At 40.4% G+C, this 17,230-nt stretch overlaps 1 protein-coding gene across 1 annotated transcript; it reads left to right on the top strand.

Moving 5' to 3' along the window:
- Positions 1–12,514: 12,514 nt before the first annotated feature.
- Positions 12,515–16,412, top strand: LOC115673509 (gibberellin 2-beta-dioxygenase 2). The gene is made up of 3 exons (XM_030595703.2): positions 12,515–13,068; positions 15,269–15,659; positions 15,817–16,412. Exons 1-3 carry the CDS (start codon positions 12,689–12,691, stop codon positions 16,078–16,080), a joined length of 1,035 nt encoding a protein of 344 aa, XP_030451563.2. The 5' UTR covers positions 12,515–12,688; the 3' UTR covers positions 16,081–16,412.
- Positions 16,413–17,230: the final 818 nt, after the last annotated feature.

Below are 17,230 nucleotides of genomic sequence, written 5' to 3'. Positions count from 1 at the left end.
GTGTAATGGTTTGAAATTGGCTCTCTTTTGGTATACGATATTTAGCCTTGCACATGCCTTCGGGGTATGCAAGAGTTGTGGTATTCAAATCCCATCCGGGGGATCCGGGCACGGATACCGGGATCCTGTGCTCGACCTTTTCAGACCCAGTCCCGGTACTGGGGCATCGAGCATGGACACCGGCGCCTCGCGCCCGGCCTAACTCTCATAGGTGAGGAGGAGCTCCTCTTTGGTGAAATGCATCATCATTGCCAAGACTGCGCCATTGAAATAACACAACACGGTGCACATTTTATATGGGTTAGTGATAGATTATCAAAAGCCGAGCTCGGTAACGAGGGCTTATTACTCAATGCCTTAGGCTGCGTTTGGTCGTCTGGATTTCTAGTCATGATAGGATTAGCTGTGATAGGATTTGAAATCAAAGGGATTTGCTTTATCTTATCTACTGTTTGGTGAATCACGGAAATAAAGTCGGATATTTTCACATCTTACCATGTTCATTATTTGCTAAAAATGTCATATTAGTGTAAATGAACCCAAGAATTGCATAAACGAAGATTATAAAAATCTCTCTCACGACACTCTTACTTATTTCATTTTTATTTGATTATTTTTTATTATTTTTGCCTCTCTTTTTTAATTATGTTGTTTTTTTATTTCTTTTTTCCCGTTCCATCATTCTCTAATAAATTTTTATTAAATACTAAGCTATACTAATATACCTAAAATATAGAATAAATATAAATACATTAGTATTGATTTATATATGAAATTTATATCACAAGATATAAATAAATTTTGAATATATAAATAAAAATAAGAATAAATAAAAAACGAAATTATTGTTATTTTTTTGTTATTTTGAATTTTTTTATATTAAAATTAATATATTATTTATATTCAAATCTTATTTTAATTTTATTAATTTAACAAGTTTTTTATTCGACAAAATTAACTTTTTTATTATGAATATTAGAAATTCTATCCACATTTTTCCCACCTCCCCCATGGAATAATTTTATCCGGGTTATATCCCTCCTGTATCCGACTTTATCCTATTTTGGGCAGACACCAAATACAGGATAGGATAAAATTTATCTTATTCCGAATTTTATCCCGACTACCAAATGTAGGCTTAGGTTATTTTAGGAGGTTTAGATGCAAGATTGCCACCCCTTGTGCCTTTTGCTAGGCCCGTTTTCCACCATAGCCCAAGGTGGTCTCAAATGGAGCGGATTACCGTATTCAATCGAGAGAGAGATTAGTCGGGCGTTCAAAGAAAGTGTTGAATACCCCGTTAGTACCCCCAAACGAAAGAAATGAACAAATGATTTTGCATGATGCACTAAAACTTGGGCTAAGGTCTGATCCGAACAAGCTATTGCTTAGGATTAGGAAGGTAGCAACCAGGCCCCGCCGGAACTACCAAAGTTGGCCCAGACCGAGTCAACCCAGTTCGGTCCAGCCCGATGTCGCATGTACATCACACTTCGAAAATTTTCAACATGTGGCTGCCTACTAGTTAACACGATAACACCAAAACCAGGTATAAAAACTTCATCAATTTGCGCACCTCGACTTCAAATTGATATAATTTAGGAATCAGGTGGACTCAAGGATAATGCGAATACGATACAAGAAAGTCATCTTGGAGGCTGACATCACAATACCAGAAGGCGGAGGCATACGATTCCGTTTTCGGCCTAAAAAATCCACTCTCTTCCGGCGCGCTTCGAGTCGCCTTCTGATTAAACCCCCCAACACCGCATCATATTCAGCCTGCTTAAACTACAATCGTTTCCAACTTTTGTTAGGATTTTCTTACTAGGTTTTCGGAGCGCTTTATTGCATTCATTACTTTAAGTTGCTTCATTTTGTTCGGGCTGGTCGGGCCGCTTGTGAATGTAGTTATTCGGTCAAACGATACCTCGCTGAAATGGGAGACAGACAGAAGAAGGCGACATATTTAGTTGGAGTCAAGAAGAGAGCTTCCCCTTTTCAAAGCACCACCAGATTAATAAGTTAATCGACAGTACTTTATTAGGTGAACTCTCATAAAGCTATAAAGCTTGCGTTTATCATTGCAAAGTGTAACCTAGTCCTTAGCCCGTTGCCCGACCGAGAACTGCTCATGACAAATGTATATCATTTCCAACTCTTTAGAATATTTAGTGAAGTGCCCTTGTTGTCGGTAAGATTAAACCAAGTTCGCGTGGAAATGAATAGGCTTACGAGTGTCGACAGGCCAAGGGATAAGGCATCCCGATTTCGAGACGCCGTAGATCCTGTTTGGCGAAATTCCGACCCCACGAAGATTTATACACTATGTGATCTATGCCTAATGGTCAGTATGAGATTACCCTTTTGATTCCACAAAAACTAAAGTCTTGACTTCGTCAATGTACAAAAAATGTGGGATACGGTTCTATACAATATGTTACATATGATGTATATGTGGGATATGATAACACAAAATTCCAAGGGCGACTTGCACTCCAAGGGTCAAAATGTGTATATATACATAATCCAACACATATAGAAAACTCTCTGACCAAAAAAAAAAAACACATATAGAAAACTCCATGTATTTTCATTACAATCTTGACGTGAGCAATTTGTAGCTAGCAATAGTTTTTTGCTGTCGAATTATTTATTATTATTGTTATCATTTCTTTATTTGCTTCTCTTAAATTTTTTCAAATATCGAAGGGGCAGGTTCGCTCTCCACCGCTCCCAACTTTTGTCGCCTTGGTCATGTAAAGGTTGCGATAAAAGTTACGACTTTTCTTTGGACTTTCTCTGTGTTCCGACCGCATAAACACACCCACAATCATGTCTGAATGATTTGTTTCATATGTCATGTTTTCCACTCGTTATTAGCACAGACATTTTGCTACTCGATCATTACCCGCTGTCCTCACTTGTTCATCTTCATCTCCCAAACATTCTTCCTCGTCTCATTCTATGTTCTTGGTGCCATCTGGCCTAGAGTTCAATTAAGTGATGATGTCCATTATTTCTTTTCTAATATGACGAGGCAATTAGCTGCCTGCAAGTGCTTTTCGGCTGTTTGACTTGTGAAGGGAAAAAGGTAGATTAATCAAGATGAGGTCCCCACTCATGGGAATATGTTGTCACCACTTTTAGCATCATGATAATCACGGTTAAGTTAGATAAAGCTATCTTTTTCATTAGCTAAAGCCATGATAATAATTTGTATTGAACACACTTGAAGCTTTAGAGCTATACAAATGCAAGTGGCAACAGAAAACATAAGCATATGCTTCGAGTCTTTTCACTTTTATATGTCTTGCCATCGTCTTAGATGAGTGGACGTTAGTAACTAGCCCAATAATTTCTGTCTTTCGTCACTGATGCGATGCGAAAGGGAATGCCAGCTCGGTTTCAAAGGCATCAGCTGGTCATCCACTCTTTGCTCAAGATAGGTGAATCGGGGATTTCATAGTACAATAAGTTGAACGATAGACAACAAAGAGTCGAGTGCTCGAGCAGCTCGAGTTGCCGACAGAGCATGAGTCCTCTTTTAACAGTCATCTAGGGTGTTTCCAAGGGTTATATCGTACGGTATGTCCTTTTTGATCTCTTACACATGCAAACATATATGATGATGTATGAAGGTGTGCGCGACGTGCATTGTCTCAATCATTCGTTCGCTTCTTCAATGGTTAAGCTTAAAGTCTTGCGTGACTCGAGCATCGATCGCAATCCTAAAATTCGGTCAATCTGAGCTAGACTGATCTCGCGTGCGAGCGAGAGTTCCATACTATAGTCGCTTTATTTAGTGCGAGTCTTTGTCAAAATTATTCGCGGAGATCAAATAAAGTCACAAGACAAAACTAGCTTTGAGTGGACTACGGATTCCAGCTAGCTATGCCTCAAAATAGAGACATTTGGTCGTGCCAAGCGCCATTATCCGAAGAGGTTGACTTGAACGTAAGATACATGGGAATGGCCGTATGATGCTCCTTTCAATTATGCCGACGTTCCCACTTTCGGGCGCGCGAGGCCAAACATAGATGAGCGCCATGTACATAGAGGGATTTGACATCACTCATTCAATGAATTGGCTATTGGTTCCTTCTTCTTCATGGATACTTCTAAAGATTCCTTCTTCTTTCGAGTTAAACTAAAGGATTTTCATTTGGTCCACTGCCGGTGTAAATAATTTTTTTACCACTTCAGTATTGACGTGCGACATGTGGATGAATTCGGTTACAAAACTCTCTCTAAGCATGCATATTGCTTGATTGTGTTAAAAATTATTTACATCTGCAGTGGACGTGTCAGTGATCCTAAACTAAAATGACTTGATAATGCTCATTATAGAATAGGTATATTTTTGCTAGGAGTGTTTACAACGTACTGCTTTTCATAGATAAAGAATTTACTTGGATCAGACGAATAACTAAGAGGAAATGTCTTGCGGCAATTGAGAGTTGTCTGGACATGTGGCTCTCACTAGTAGTTCCTTAATCACCCACATCTAAATTCATACTACATGCGAAAATCCTAACAAACAACACACTAGGTATATATCCTAACTAAGTAACCCTAATAATTTCGACCAAAAAAAAAAAAGTAACCCTAATAATCTCTCTCTCTCTCTCTCTCAACCCCCTCAATTCTTGTTGCACCCTCTACTTGCGAAAACCAGGAAACCTATCGTCATCGGCTCCATTTTTGAGCCACCACTGCCACAGTGGTTTATTCATACTTGGAAGTATCGACTGTGTTCGTCCTCTCAAACACGAAAATCATAATTAGCATTTCATATATGACGCGTAATTAATCAAGCGTTTGCTCTTTGTCTTATGCATATCTCCTTTGTTTCCGTGTATATCTGTGCACTCGTGCGCACGTTGAGAGAGGGAGATTCGCTTCCTTAAGATATGCTCTAGCTACTCTACAAAATTAGGACAAAGCATAAAGTAGCTGTATATTTTCAACACGATTTAGGAAATGTCCAATCGAGGAAATACTTTGACCACCTCTTTTCCTTTCTTTCCGAGAAAGACTGTAGTACCCCCGTGACATATGATTGAGTGACAATATAACACAAAGTCCCGGCTAGATCATTACTTACCAAGGCGAGCCGGGCAACGATAGCTTTCTTAGAGCCTGTTTGGTGATACTATAGATTCTTTGATTTTCTGTTTTTTTGTTCCCTGAAATAGAAAAAGAACAAAAATTTGTTTGGTAACGTCAGTCAATTTTTTTGTTTCCCGAAATAAAAAAGTGACCAGAGAATAGATTTGGAATATAATTAAAAAGTAAAAAAAAAATTGCTTCTTGATTTTTTTTCCGTAAACCCTAAATTCCTAAACCCTAAATCTCAATACCTAAACCCTAAACACTAAAACCCTACCCTTAGACCCCAAACCCTAAAACCCTAAACCCCAAATCATAAACCACAAAACCCCGAACCCTAAACCCCAAACATTAAATCCTAAAACCGTAAACGCTAAACCCTAAACCCTATACCCAAACCCTAAACCTCAAACTCTAAAACCCCAAACCTCAAACCCTAAAACCCCAAACTCAAAACCCGAAACACTAAACCCCGAAACCCCAAAACTCCAAACCCGAAACCCTAAAACCCAAACCCTAAAACCTTAAACCATAAACTGTAATTTCCTTGACCACTATCCGATATTTGCTTTGTTAATAAGGAGTAATTTTCTTTATGATTGTATTAAGGTCACCCGATTCTATATCATAATATATTTTGACTATATTTCTAGTCTAATTTTATTCAAAAGTGAAGAATTATTAAGTCTCAAATCACATTTTATAATTAAATGAAAAAATTTGAAGTAGAAATTTTTAAGATCATACCGAATGCATTTCTGTTCTTTTTTAATTTCGAGAATAGAAACTTCATGCAGTTACCAAATATATTTTTTTGCTCGGAAATTATTCTCAGGAACAGAATTAGAAAAACCTATTTTCGAACATAAATTGTTCACGAGAATATAAATGTTACTAAGCATACCTTTATTGTTTTTTTTCTTGGAATTACCGTCGCTATCAGTGTCATCAATAGGGTCGCCATCCACATGCTCATCATCCACTATTCTAAAGCTCGTGTCCCTATAAGAATCGCCAAGTTGCTAGGGTTTTTGCAGAGATGAACAGATGAGACATCATCCTCATATGGAGGACCGTGACCAAAGCGTATATTTCTATCCCGGATTCGATGCATTGATTGATGGTGATGTTCTCGTAAAAGGCGCGAATTCCGCTGCCACTGGACAGATCATTGCGCACAACGAACATGGTACTAGGGTTAAGACAAGGGTTTGCATGGAATCACTTGATGCTTTGATTCGTTGGCATGCCCTTGTTTTTGGTTTTATCGAACCATTTGATGACAGGTTAGAACTTCGGGACAAATGGAGGTTTGATTTGAAGCCGAAGGGCCTGAGTTTCTTGTTGCAGACTAGGTCAAATTAAATGGGGTTGTCGTGTTTTTAAAGTAGTTTGACTTTGTGGAAGTGGAGAGAAACCCAATGACGCAATGAATGCTGCCAATCGTAATGAAGACATGTACTATTGTACATAATAAACCGGATTTTTATTAGGCATGTTTGGTACATGAGAATGAAGCAATCGGAAGATAAAATGGATCCGGATGAATTAAGAAAATATAGGAATTAGTTTAAAAAGTTCTGCAGTAGGTGACACATCGAAATTGGAATGCAACATTGTAGTTTGGATTTATTCGGGTAATAGTAACACAAATGATCCTTGAACTACTGATGAATATTCAATGTAGTCTTTTTGTTTGCTCAAACGACAAATCGGATATCATTTGATGACGTGAATTATTATAAATTAAGTTTGATTTAAAAAAAAAATGAGTCAGCATGTCTATCCTTGATTACCTGTAACTTTTTTGTTATCCATCGTTCAAACTTAATGGATTGAAAGACACACAGTAGATTCCGTCACCTTGAACTAATGAAATGACAACATTAAATATTTGCACATAGTTTAGGGACAAGATTGAACATTTATCAATAGTTTAGGGACCATATTGAACGAATTAAAAGTTCACAGACAATATTGCACATTTGATCATTGTTCAAGAACCATTTTGTGCCATTTTCTCTGTATTTATTCAGATTATTATACATATAATAGTAAATCTGATAAGTTTTACTTATCTCATCAAAACTTCTTTATACAAAAGTCATCAAATCGTGCGCTTAATTAACTTTCACATTGATTATTGCTCATTCCCAACTCCCACACGGTAATAAATTACAGGAAATGCAAAAAATTTAATTCCCAAATTTCATTTCCAATTTTCATATTAATTGGGATTACGTGACTCCAAAAAAAATATATTTAGAAAAATTTAAAAGTACGAGAATTCGTCAACACAATAATGCATTGTGGAGAACACCCAAAGAACACAAGAAATACTTTGCTGGCACAATAAGGTCATCCATGGCGACAGCTTGTGGCCTCCAAGTGGCGCCACGTGGCATGCTAGGAGGATTGCAGGCCCCGCCCTAGTTTTGTCACTTAATAATTTGGTAATCAAGTGGATGATCATGTCATCGCTTAATTCGTCAAATTGGACCTTCCTAGGCCGTTCTTGATCTTGAAAGATAATCACAATGTGCTGCCAGTTATTGAAGCTTTTGCAATATAAAGCAAACCATCTTTTTTCCCCTTATTAAATCTCATTTTAAGAAAACTTTAAGTTGCATATAATTGCGCACTTATCAATAAAAACGGAGAAATTGTCTAATTAGCCCTAAACATAGTGTACGTGTGTCCGTTCAGTCATAAAATTTCTAATTTTGCTAATTTAATTCTGAACTTTTTCGCGAAATTTCAATTTAGTCATTTTGGCCAACTTTCACTTGAAATGGCTAATGTGGCGGTGTGCTATGTAGAACGACCGGTAATGACTAAATCGCAATGTCAGTAATTTTCGATAAAAATTAATCGGAATGACTACATTGGAATATCACATAAAGATTTAGGACTAAATTGGCAAAATTGAAAAGTTTATGACCGAATTAACATTCGTACAATATATTTAAAACCGATTGGGTCCAACAATAACTTATAATTATCGTGAATAAGCATTTCATAATTGGGTATTTTTCTTAGTTACGTCATACATATAGCATTCTAATAATATTTACATTATCGTTTCTAATAAAATCTCGCACCTTTCGAGCTCAAGAGCTCGATCAACCCTTTAAATTGATGTGCGATTATAGTTGACCCTAACTTGACATTATTTTCCGCATCGTAGGTCCTAGTTAGGTTAATAAAAGCATGACATGATTCGTTATTGAATTTTCGAATGAAAAACAGCCTTTTTTTTTTTGGTCGAAAATGAAAAACAGCCTTGAAAAGCTTATAATATGATAATATTCGTCATTATGTTCCAGATAGGTTAATAACCTTCCAGAAAAAGATCGTCGATAGCTGTCAACCAGCCACGAATTCATGCCGCGAACTACGTTATGTTCCGCCTTTGTTGAAGGGAAAAAGGCCTATTGATGGGAGGTGTTGAATTATAATCCTCTACAAATTAACCCATAAACAAAGCATAAATATAATAACGTCTGGACCATATTTTATCCAAATCACATTTTAGAAAAACTTAGGGATTGCCCAATTAGGTTATTATATCGCGGTTGCAACATTTATATGAGAAAATCTATCCGATTAACGAAATATTTTGATTGATTCGACTTCCTAGACAATCAAGTCTACATAATCTAGTATCTTAGGATATCAATTTTGAAACTTACATCGCATCTTTTCACGTCCAAAGTATTTTAAGACTCCATTATTTATGTAAATATGGTGGGTTTCACCGTCATTAAAAAAAAATGAAACCATGCACCATCCACGCTTCCATGATCCTCCTAACTTCGAAGATTTCAGTAATTCCCAGAGTAATTGTGTGTCTTGCAATAACTTCATCGTCTCACACAAGCTAATTGAATTTACAAGTGTTCTTACTCTTCGCTCAAATAGATCGACCTCCTTTTACCTTCTACTCTAATCGAACTAACATGAACACACGTTTAGATCAAGACCAACCATTGCACCCATCATTTCAAAGTTAAATTGGATAAATCCCAGATCGGGGTCGAACTCGATATAACTCGACCCTTGTGTATTCCAACTCTTTCTTCTCCACCTATGCCTTTAACTCGAATCTTGTCCCAGTATTTGCAAGTAAATTTACACCCCGACGGTATCAAACGCCATATTCAAAAAAATAAAGAAAAGCAAACCAGCTTCAATCACTCTTAAATTCAGTCAAGTCCCTTAGTAAATATATATATGTTCTATCAATCAACCTTAGTGCCCCTAGCATTAGCATTAATCAATCTTTTTAGCCCGTACCCATCTACCAACCCGAGGTTTCGATATGATTAATGCCGGCCAATAATCACTGTTCGATGTGTGCACGTGGGGCTGGTTGACTCCATGCATTAATTAGCATCGCCTCGCACATGTTGTCTTAGAAAGAGAGGCCGATTGAAACCGATTTAATATTTTCGTTTAGATCGAGGCCACATAGCCGCTAAGTATATTCCAATTGAATTTCAACCGATTCTAGACTTGTTTAAGAAGGAAAAAAAAATTTTAAAATGGGGATATCTGAAATTAGAAGAATGATTTTGGACTAAATTTTTCCGAATGAGAAATTCAAATGGATTAAGGTCACCAGGCGCTCGGCCTGGAGAGCGGCCACAGCGATTGGGTGTTCGTGGACATGATTATAGGGCTCGATTGCGACACAAACGATGGAATCACGTTGCGCAGCACTTCGCCTAATAAAATCAAAATTAGGATGGATCAAACTTCCAGAGCGCGAAGTATTTTTCAATTTATGATATTTTATTTCAAACTCTCATAGCGAAATATACATAGCTAGTTCAAGGTCTAGACAATTGGTAAGGAAAATTAAGTTAAACATCTCTAAATTTCTTCTTTTTTTTGTACGAGATTGTTTTAATCTTGTTGGATAAGTCAATGTCACTCCACTTAACATGGGATTGGCCGGTTCTCCATCCCCAGCATTACGTCTAATTCTTCATTGCCGGTCAAGACACGGCCTGCTAATTTAGGTCAAGATACATAAGCTGAAAGATTTATTAGTTGAATTTTCCAAGTCACATTAATTACATCGATGTCTTGTGCATACGGACACTTCGAGTATAATCCCATTTGATTTGACTAATCCTCCCTAATTACCAACTCACTTAGGAAACTTCTTCTCAACTAACTTGAAAGGAGCATCATATGCACCTCGTTATTGGGCATTCAATTTCGGTTGCCATGAAAAGGAAAAGAACGAATAAATAAATCAGAAACGAAGACGTGTAGTTCCGTACGGGACGATTTCAATTTGCGATCGTTGAAATTTAATGGATTCCGGAATCAAGTAACCGGATCTTAATTTCAATCATTCAATGCGCACCGAATTTTAAGAATTCGCAATCGAGACACTTCGATCAGAATCCACCCGTCTTTTCGGAACCAGCTCATCTTCACACGAGCACTGCGACGACATTTTCATTTTCGACTACGATTAACATCCAAATTCACTCGCCCGATCGAAAAGAAACAAATACCCTCGACCGATATCTCTCGTAATATGTTTCATCAAGCATAATTCGACAAGAAAAGAAAAACTCAAAATCCAACACAAAACCAAGGCGTTGATGATCAATTTTCCATTTGTCTCATTGCCTTGTCGAATCGTGGGGGGTCCTTTGTTCAGAAGCGAAACCGGATCATCGTAAACGCAAAATCGATGCAAAAACACAAGACGACGCCGGTCAAACGAACGCGATCGCGATCGATCGCGCGCGCCGATTGGCCCGACTCCCAATGTTTTGCCCCCCACGCTCGTGGGCAACTGCGTGCAGCGCTCCACGTGTGAACTCGAACCCGGGTGGAGAGAACAGAAAAAATCGAGAAATACTCTTGTCGCGGTGGTTGAAAATGTCTGAAACGGACACAATCCGACAACTCCTGCCGTGCGCGAGAATAACAAATTCGGCAACTTTAGCAAGTCGCGCGGGACTTGGTGTTTGATGTGTGTCTCGAGAGGCTGGTCGGAATCTGGAATCCACAGTCCCAACTGAACGCACGAGATGAGTATTTTTAAACGTCGTTAATCGTGCTTAGTTACGTGTTTTGGCCGCGCTAACTACACATTAGGACATTAGTTAATCAATTCTTTGCCCGTGATTTCTTGACTAAGTACAATGGAGTCTGGAGAACGGTTAGCTTTTCGTAATTGGTCCCCCCCCCCCCCCCCCCCCCAACTAAAATCCCCATATTTCTATCATGGCGGACGAAATAGGTCAAATGGTGTTGGCTTTGTTTAATCGTTTGTAACTAGGTCACTCGCCTTGTTTGTCTCGAATTTCGGCGAGATCAAGAAGCCGATGTCGTGACGAATGACGATTCTGAATCCCTGGCATCGACCTGCCTCGCCTGGCGCTCGTGAGTCCTCCCCGATTAGAGAGAATCATCCTACCTAACTTATTGTCATGTAATGAGCTCCGACAACTCGGGTTACGTACAGCTTTTTAAAAAAAGAACCCATACTCCTAAAAAAAGCCGGCCAATCAAATGTAAGGGTGTATAATTCTGACACGACATGGGATACACGAATTGACGGGGTTCTCGGTCATAGTTCCATGAACATGACGCATAAACACACGAATTGCCAGCCCGATCAAACTGCGAAAAAACTGAAATTAAGCTCGAGCGGAGCTTTGTCCAGTCAATGCGATCAACTTCCACGACCGAGTTCGATCTCCAATGCACGTCAAGGTCCAAATTGGAAAATCGAATGGTTCACGCCATCTCTGTCAGCAATCGAAGCTCGTGAAAATCGACCGAAATTTATGAAAAATAGAGGGGAGAATGAGAAAATGTGCCGTAAAATAAAAGGTAAAGGGGGAGGAGGGGAGTCAAAGCGTTGAAAAAGTCAACATACGCGTAACGCGAATACGTGGGTGGGGGACGGAACGGGACGGTGTCCCTCCCACGCCGTGCGACGCCCACGCGCTCCCGAAGGGGCGTCCGGTTCAATCGCCGGGGGGGTGGGGTGGGGACGGGCAGCCGCTAATGTTATAGGCTCTCCGGCTCGGGCCCCGCCACGCGCTTCCCGCCGCGCGTGTCTTCCCCCTTCCTCTCCTTCCCCGCCCGTCGATACGACGCCGTGTTCACCAACCCTGGTTTTTTTTTTTAATTTCTTTTGGGCTGTCAATGTTAACAATATGTGCTAAGTCCACGTCCACTGTGGTCATCCCCCATAATTCCTTCCTTCTCTCTCTCTCTCTCTCCCTCTCTAAACATGTATATTTCCCTATAATTAATTAAAAAAATTTATTAAATTTTAATTCTCAATTATCAAACCTGCATTTAGATTCTTCTCTCTCTCTCTAGAGCATTATAAATATATATATATATGGAGGGCCATCAACTCGCCCATGATCATACACTCTAAAGTTCAAGGTTCAAATTCTCTTTCGTTTTTTCCAATTCAACTTTCCGGCTCTCCTCTACTATACCTTCCCTAGATTTCTCCCGTACAGTTCAGCTTATCACTCTGAACTAGAGAGAGAGAGAGAGAGAGAGAGAGAGAGAGAGAGAGAGAGATATGGTCGTGCCGTCTCCGAGCCCGATTTGGACCAAGAAAACCCGGGCGGTCGGGATCCCGGCCATCGACCTCTCCCTCGGCCGGCCCGAGCTGTCCGAGTTGATCCTGAGGGCCAGCGAGGAATACGGCTTCTTCAAGGTCACGAACCACGGCGTGCCGAAGAGGGCGGTCTCGAGGCTGGAGGAGGAAGCAGTCGAGTTCTTCGCGAAGCCCGTGTCGGAGAAGCAGCGGGCGGGGCCGGCGGTGCCGTTCGGATACGGATGCAAGAACATCGGGCCCAATGGCGACACGGGCGAGCTCGAGTATCTCCTCCTCCATTCGGATCCTATCTCCATTGTCGAGAGATCCAAAACCATTTGCAGCGACCCGAGCGATTTCAGGTACGTGAGCTGAAATCGATCCCTTCCTCTCCTCTCTTTTCTTTTGTCCCCCCTGTTGAGCAGTGAACATGCATTCGCGTGTCCTTTCTTCCCTGTCTTCTTTTAGGCTTTAGAAAAAGAAATGTTGCGTAGCCGCACAAGCTACAAGAACGTTGATTAAGAATCACAAGAGTGTGAAACTGAAAAAGGTGTAGGGAGCGTCGGAGAAGAAAGGGTTTTTCGGATCGGTTTCCTCGTCCGGGACTCTCGCTCGTGTCGTGACGCATTCGGATTCGTGTCCCTTGTAGTTTTGCTGGGTGTTCATTTCGGTCCCGGCTGCATGAGCGTGACGTGTTTAGGAGGGGAGGGGGAATTCGATAGCTCGTGGAAACTTGGCCTCGAAGAGAGAGGAGAGAGAGAGAGAGGCCTTGTTCTTGCGACTGTGGATGGAAATGGGTGGGAGATTTTTCTCGGGGTTTTTCTTTTCGATCTGTTGTCTAATAATGAAAGGACGGTGTGATGCTTTGAGAACGACAGGTTCCATTTTATTAATCCGACGGATTAGAAAATGTTATTGTAAGGCGGAATTTTCTTTGGTCCACAAGTCGCAACCAACCGATTCTTGTTCAGCTTCGCAAAGTGCGATGATGTCAACTTGATAATTCGATTATTTTTATATATATGTTCATATTTGATTTGGGTAGTAGTGGTCTTCTTTTCTCGAAACTCGGCTACGTGATACCTGAAAGGGGAAATTTTTTCTTTTATTATTATTCAATGTTATTTTTCTAAGCTCTTTAAATTAGTTGGACGCCACTCTTTTCAGGGTCCAACCCAGAAAAACATGTAACTTTCATCTTCCCCCCTTTTTTTTTCCCTCATGAATGTTTCGTTTGAATCTCTCTCTCTCTCTCTCTCTCTCTCTCTCTCTACTTTGCTTAATTGGCCATCCTTTGAAAGTCCCTTTCGATGCCGTAATGCGTGTGATTAAGCACCCTGTCATATAATAATTTCTTCTACGATTCGATATAACGCCATAAATCAATTTCATAAATCATTTATTTATTTCTATGTATAATTTTTGCTTTGCGTAGGTTCTCGTGTTATATAAACACACTTTCGCCGCTTCTGGTGCCAGGCTTGCCCAAAAGTAATACATAGAGCTTATAGCTGTTTCCCCATTCCAAGAACCCTTTATTTTTTTGTACCTCTTTTATGTCAGAATTTTATTTTCCGGTTCTTGAAAGAGATCTTCTTTTTCCCCTATATTCTATTTTGGTGCTATCTGCTTTCGACCCTCGAAGTCAGAAGTCAGCCCTCTTTTGGTTTTTAGTTCCTTTTCTTCCTTTTTTTGTTTTTTTGGTCAGGTGCATTTATATTCTTAATAAGTGAAAAACCAAAGTTTCAATCCATCATCATTCGAACGCCACCCAAACATGCTATAGAGAAAGAGATAGGAGAGGGAGAACAAAAGGGTGTCTTGATCTGAGGGATAGAATTCATGGGATCCAACTGAAATTGCCAAAAAAGCAAAAAAAAAAAAAAAAAAAAAGAACAAAAGAAAGTAAAGAAACCACCACTAGAATGATCCGCCACGTTTGGGAGATTAAGAAGCGTCCACATTGGTTGATACTTGATATCGATGCGATATGCTTTTTCCCCAGCTGTGAGTTGTCTGAAGTGTTCTTGTTTTGGCATTGCATGGGGACCCTGGAGATGTACGGACGTTCAGCCCTTTTTCCGGGCATATAGGGGACACCGGCCATTAAAGAACCGCATTAGCGTAAAACATGATACAAACAAGGAAAACCTTGAGATACATGGTACAAAGTCAGACAAGAAATCGATAAATTTCATGTCAAATCGGGGAAAAAGGAGGAGACTTTTGTTCTTGAAGACGCCCAAGTGTCCATTCTCCCTTCGGTGCTAAATTTTGGGCATTAAGTGACGAGTCTTTTCATGGCCAAAAACCAGGAAATAACAAGGACTTGGGATGACGCATCTTCTGTAAAGTGATGGGCTACCTTCCTTTTCCCCCCCATCGCTTTTGGCGCTGTAAATCTTCGCCGCGATGCGGTTAAAAAAACATAGCCGAGTGCTGATGTAAGGCATGGGTGATCTATGGGGAAAAAGGTTTGATTTGTTTTGGCACAAGCAATGTGTGTAAAGTTCGATCTAACTTGCATCGAATTTGAAGAGTTTATTTTGTCTGTGTGTGCAGTTCTGTCGTGAATGACTACATAGCTACGGTTCGCGAGCTGACGTGCGAGATACTGGACCTGCTGGCGGAAGGACTCTGGCTCTCGGATAAGTACGCCCTCAGCAGCCTCATCAGAGACCGGCAGAGCGACTCCCTCCTCCGAATCAACCACTACCCTCCGGCCAAGGACGTCAAGAACAGCGGCTGGGACCTCTCGTCGAGGCTCGACCAGCACTCGTGCGGCGGCGGCAACGGCCGGGTCGGGTTCGGGGAGCACTCCGACCCCCAGATCCTGACCCTCCTGTGGTCCAACGACGTGGAAGGCCTCCAGATATGCCTGCACGACGGCCTGTGGATCCCCGTCCCTCCCGACCCCAGCGCGTTCTACGTTATGGTCGGCGACGTGCTTCAGGTGATCCTCCTTACACTACTCTGATAAGACGATCAAATTCAGTTCAATTTTCTTGAAGGGGCTAGTTACGTTACATAATTAGGGTTTGAATGCTCATGGTTCGACCGTACTCAATTTCTTTCTGTGTTTTTTCCCTCCCCTTTTTGCATGGACGAAGGCACTGACAAACGGGAAATTGAGGAGCGTGAGGCATCGAGCAATGGCAAACTCCCCAAAGCCGAGGATGTCGATGGTGTATTTCGGAGCCCCACCACTGAACGCATGGATCTCGCCTCTGCCCGAGCTGGTCGCCCCACAAGCCCCCACTCTCTACAGGCCCTTCACTTGGGGCGAGTACAAGAAGGCCATGTACTCGCTCCGGCTCAGCGATTCTCGCCTCGACCTCTTCAAGATACAAACCAGCAACAAGATCGCTTCGTGATCACATCATTAGCCACCATAAGTTAAAACTCGGTCAACCACAAAGAGAGTCCTCAGCTGCAGATCATTATTACGGAAGGGAAAAAGAAAGATGAGTGATAGATAGTGAGAGAGGTGTACATCGGCTAGAGATTTAGTTGAAGGGTGTTTCTTTATTATTTTCTTGGGTAGGATTGATAGGTTTGTTTTTCTCTTTTCTTTTTTTCATGTTATCATAGTTTGAAGTGTATTTTTTTTGGGGGGGTGTCGGCTTTGTTAAAGTTTAGCCTGATGAGAACGTTGAATTGTTTTTGTACTTAATCACTATATATAGTATTGACATGCCGAATTAGCATTCACTCTCTCTCTCTCGCTCTCTCTCAATGTAGTTAAATAACATATATCTACACACGTGCGTGTATATATACATGTATATATACGTTATGATGTGCACGTATAATTTGTTATTCGAAGAGAAATGGAATTGTTAATTTTTATTTTATTTTGTTAAATCGCATCATTCTAACATATGATTTCGACTAATATCCATATATATATATGTGTGCGTGCATATGTCAAATATCCATCAACACTAAATGAAATAACTTATTTTTTGTGACGACGGGCGGAACAAAAACCGGATGAAATAGAGTGAAAAGTGGAGACAATCAAGAAACCTTGTTTTTTTTTTTACCATTCAAAAGTTAAACTCGCATGGATCAATCGTTCAGCAGATTCATCTGTCAAGTTGATTGATGTGCTTGCGCCTCTATCTAATTAGGTATACCAACAAAAAAAATTATTACAAGACCAGGTCGGTCTTACAACTTAGGCTTACCTTGATTAGAGCCGATTCATATCACAATCATATATGCCTAATTAAGCTGCGCCCACTCTGACTTTTTCCATGATTGACTGGATAAGCTCATCTACCCCTGAATTAACTTCCTAAGGTAGCAACATGAACGTGCATGAAACCAGTGGCTCCGATCAATGAATATGAAAAGCTATCTAGGGTTAAACGAACAATAATTTTCACACCAACTAGAGAGACCCATCGATCGAATGGGTCATGGTGGTTTGGTCAACGGATGTGCGAGTTTAAGATAAGCTATTTGGATCAACTGTTAGGTGCGAAAATGATGATGACGACTCGAAACGGGCAATGCAAC

Source organism: Syzygium oleosum, unplaced genomic scaffold (genome assembly GCF_021117445.2).
Source record: "Syzygium oleosum isolate NSW1041296 unplaced genomic scaffold, Sole_v2.1 Sole_v2.09, whole genome shotgun sequence".
Taxonomy (NCBI): domain Eukaryota; kingdom Viridiplantae; phylum Streptophyta; class Magnoliopsida; order Myrtales; family Myrtaceae; genus Syzygium; species Syzygium oleosum.
Note: the sequence above shows the minus strand (reverse complement) of the source record. Positions and strands in the feature narration are given on the sequence as shown.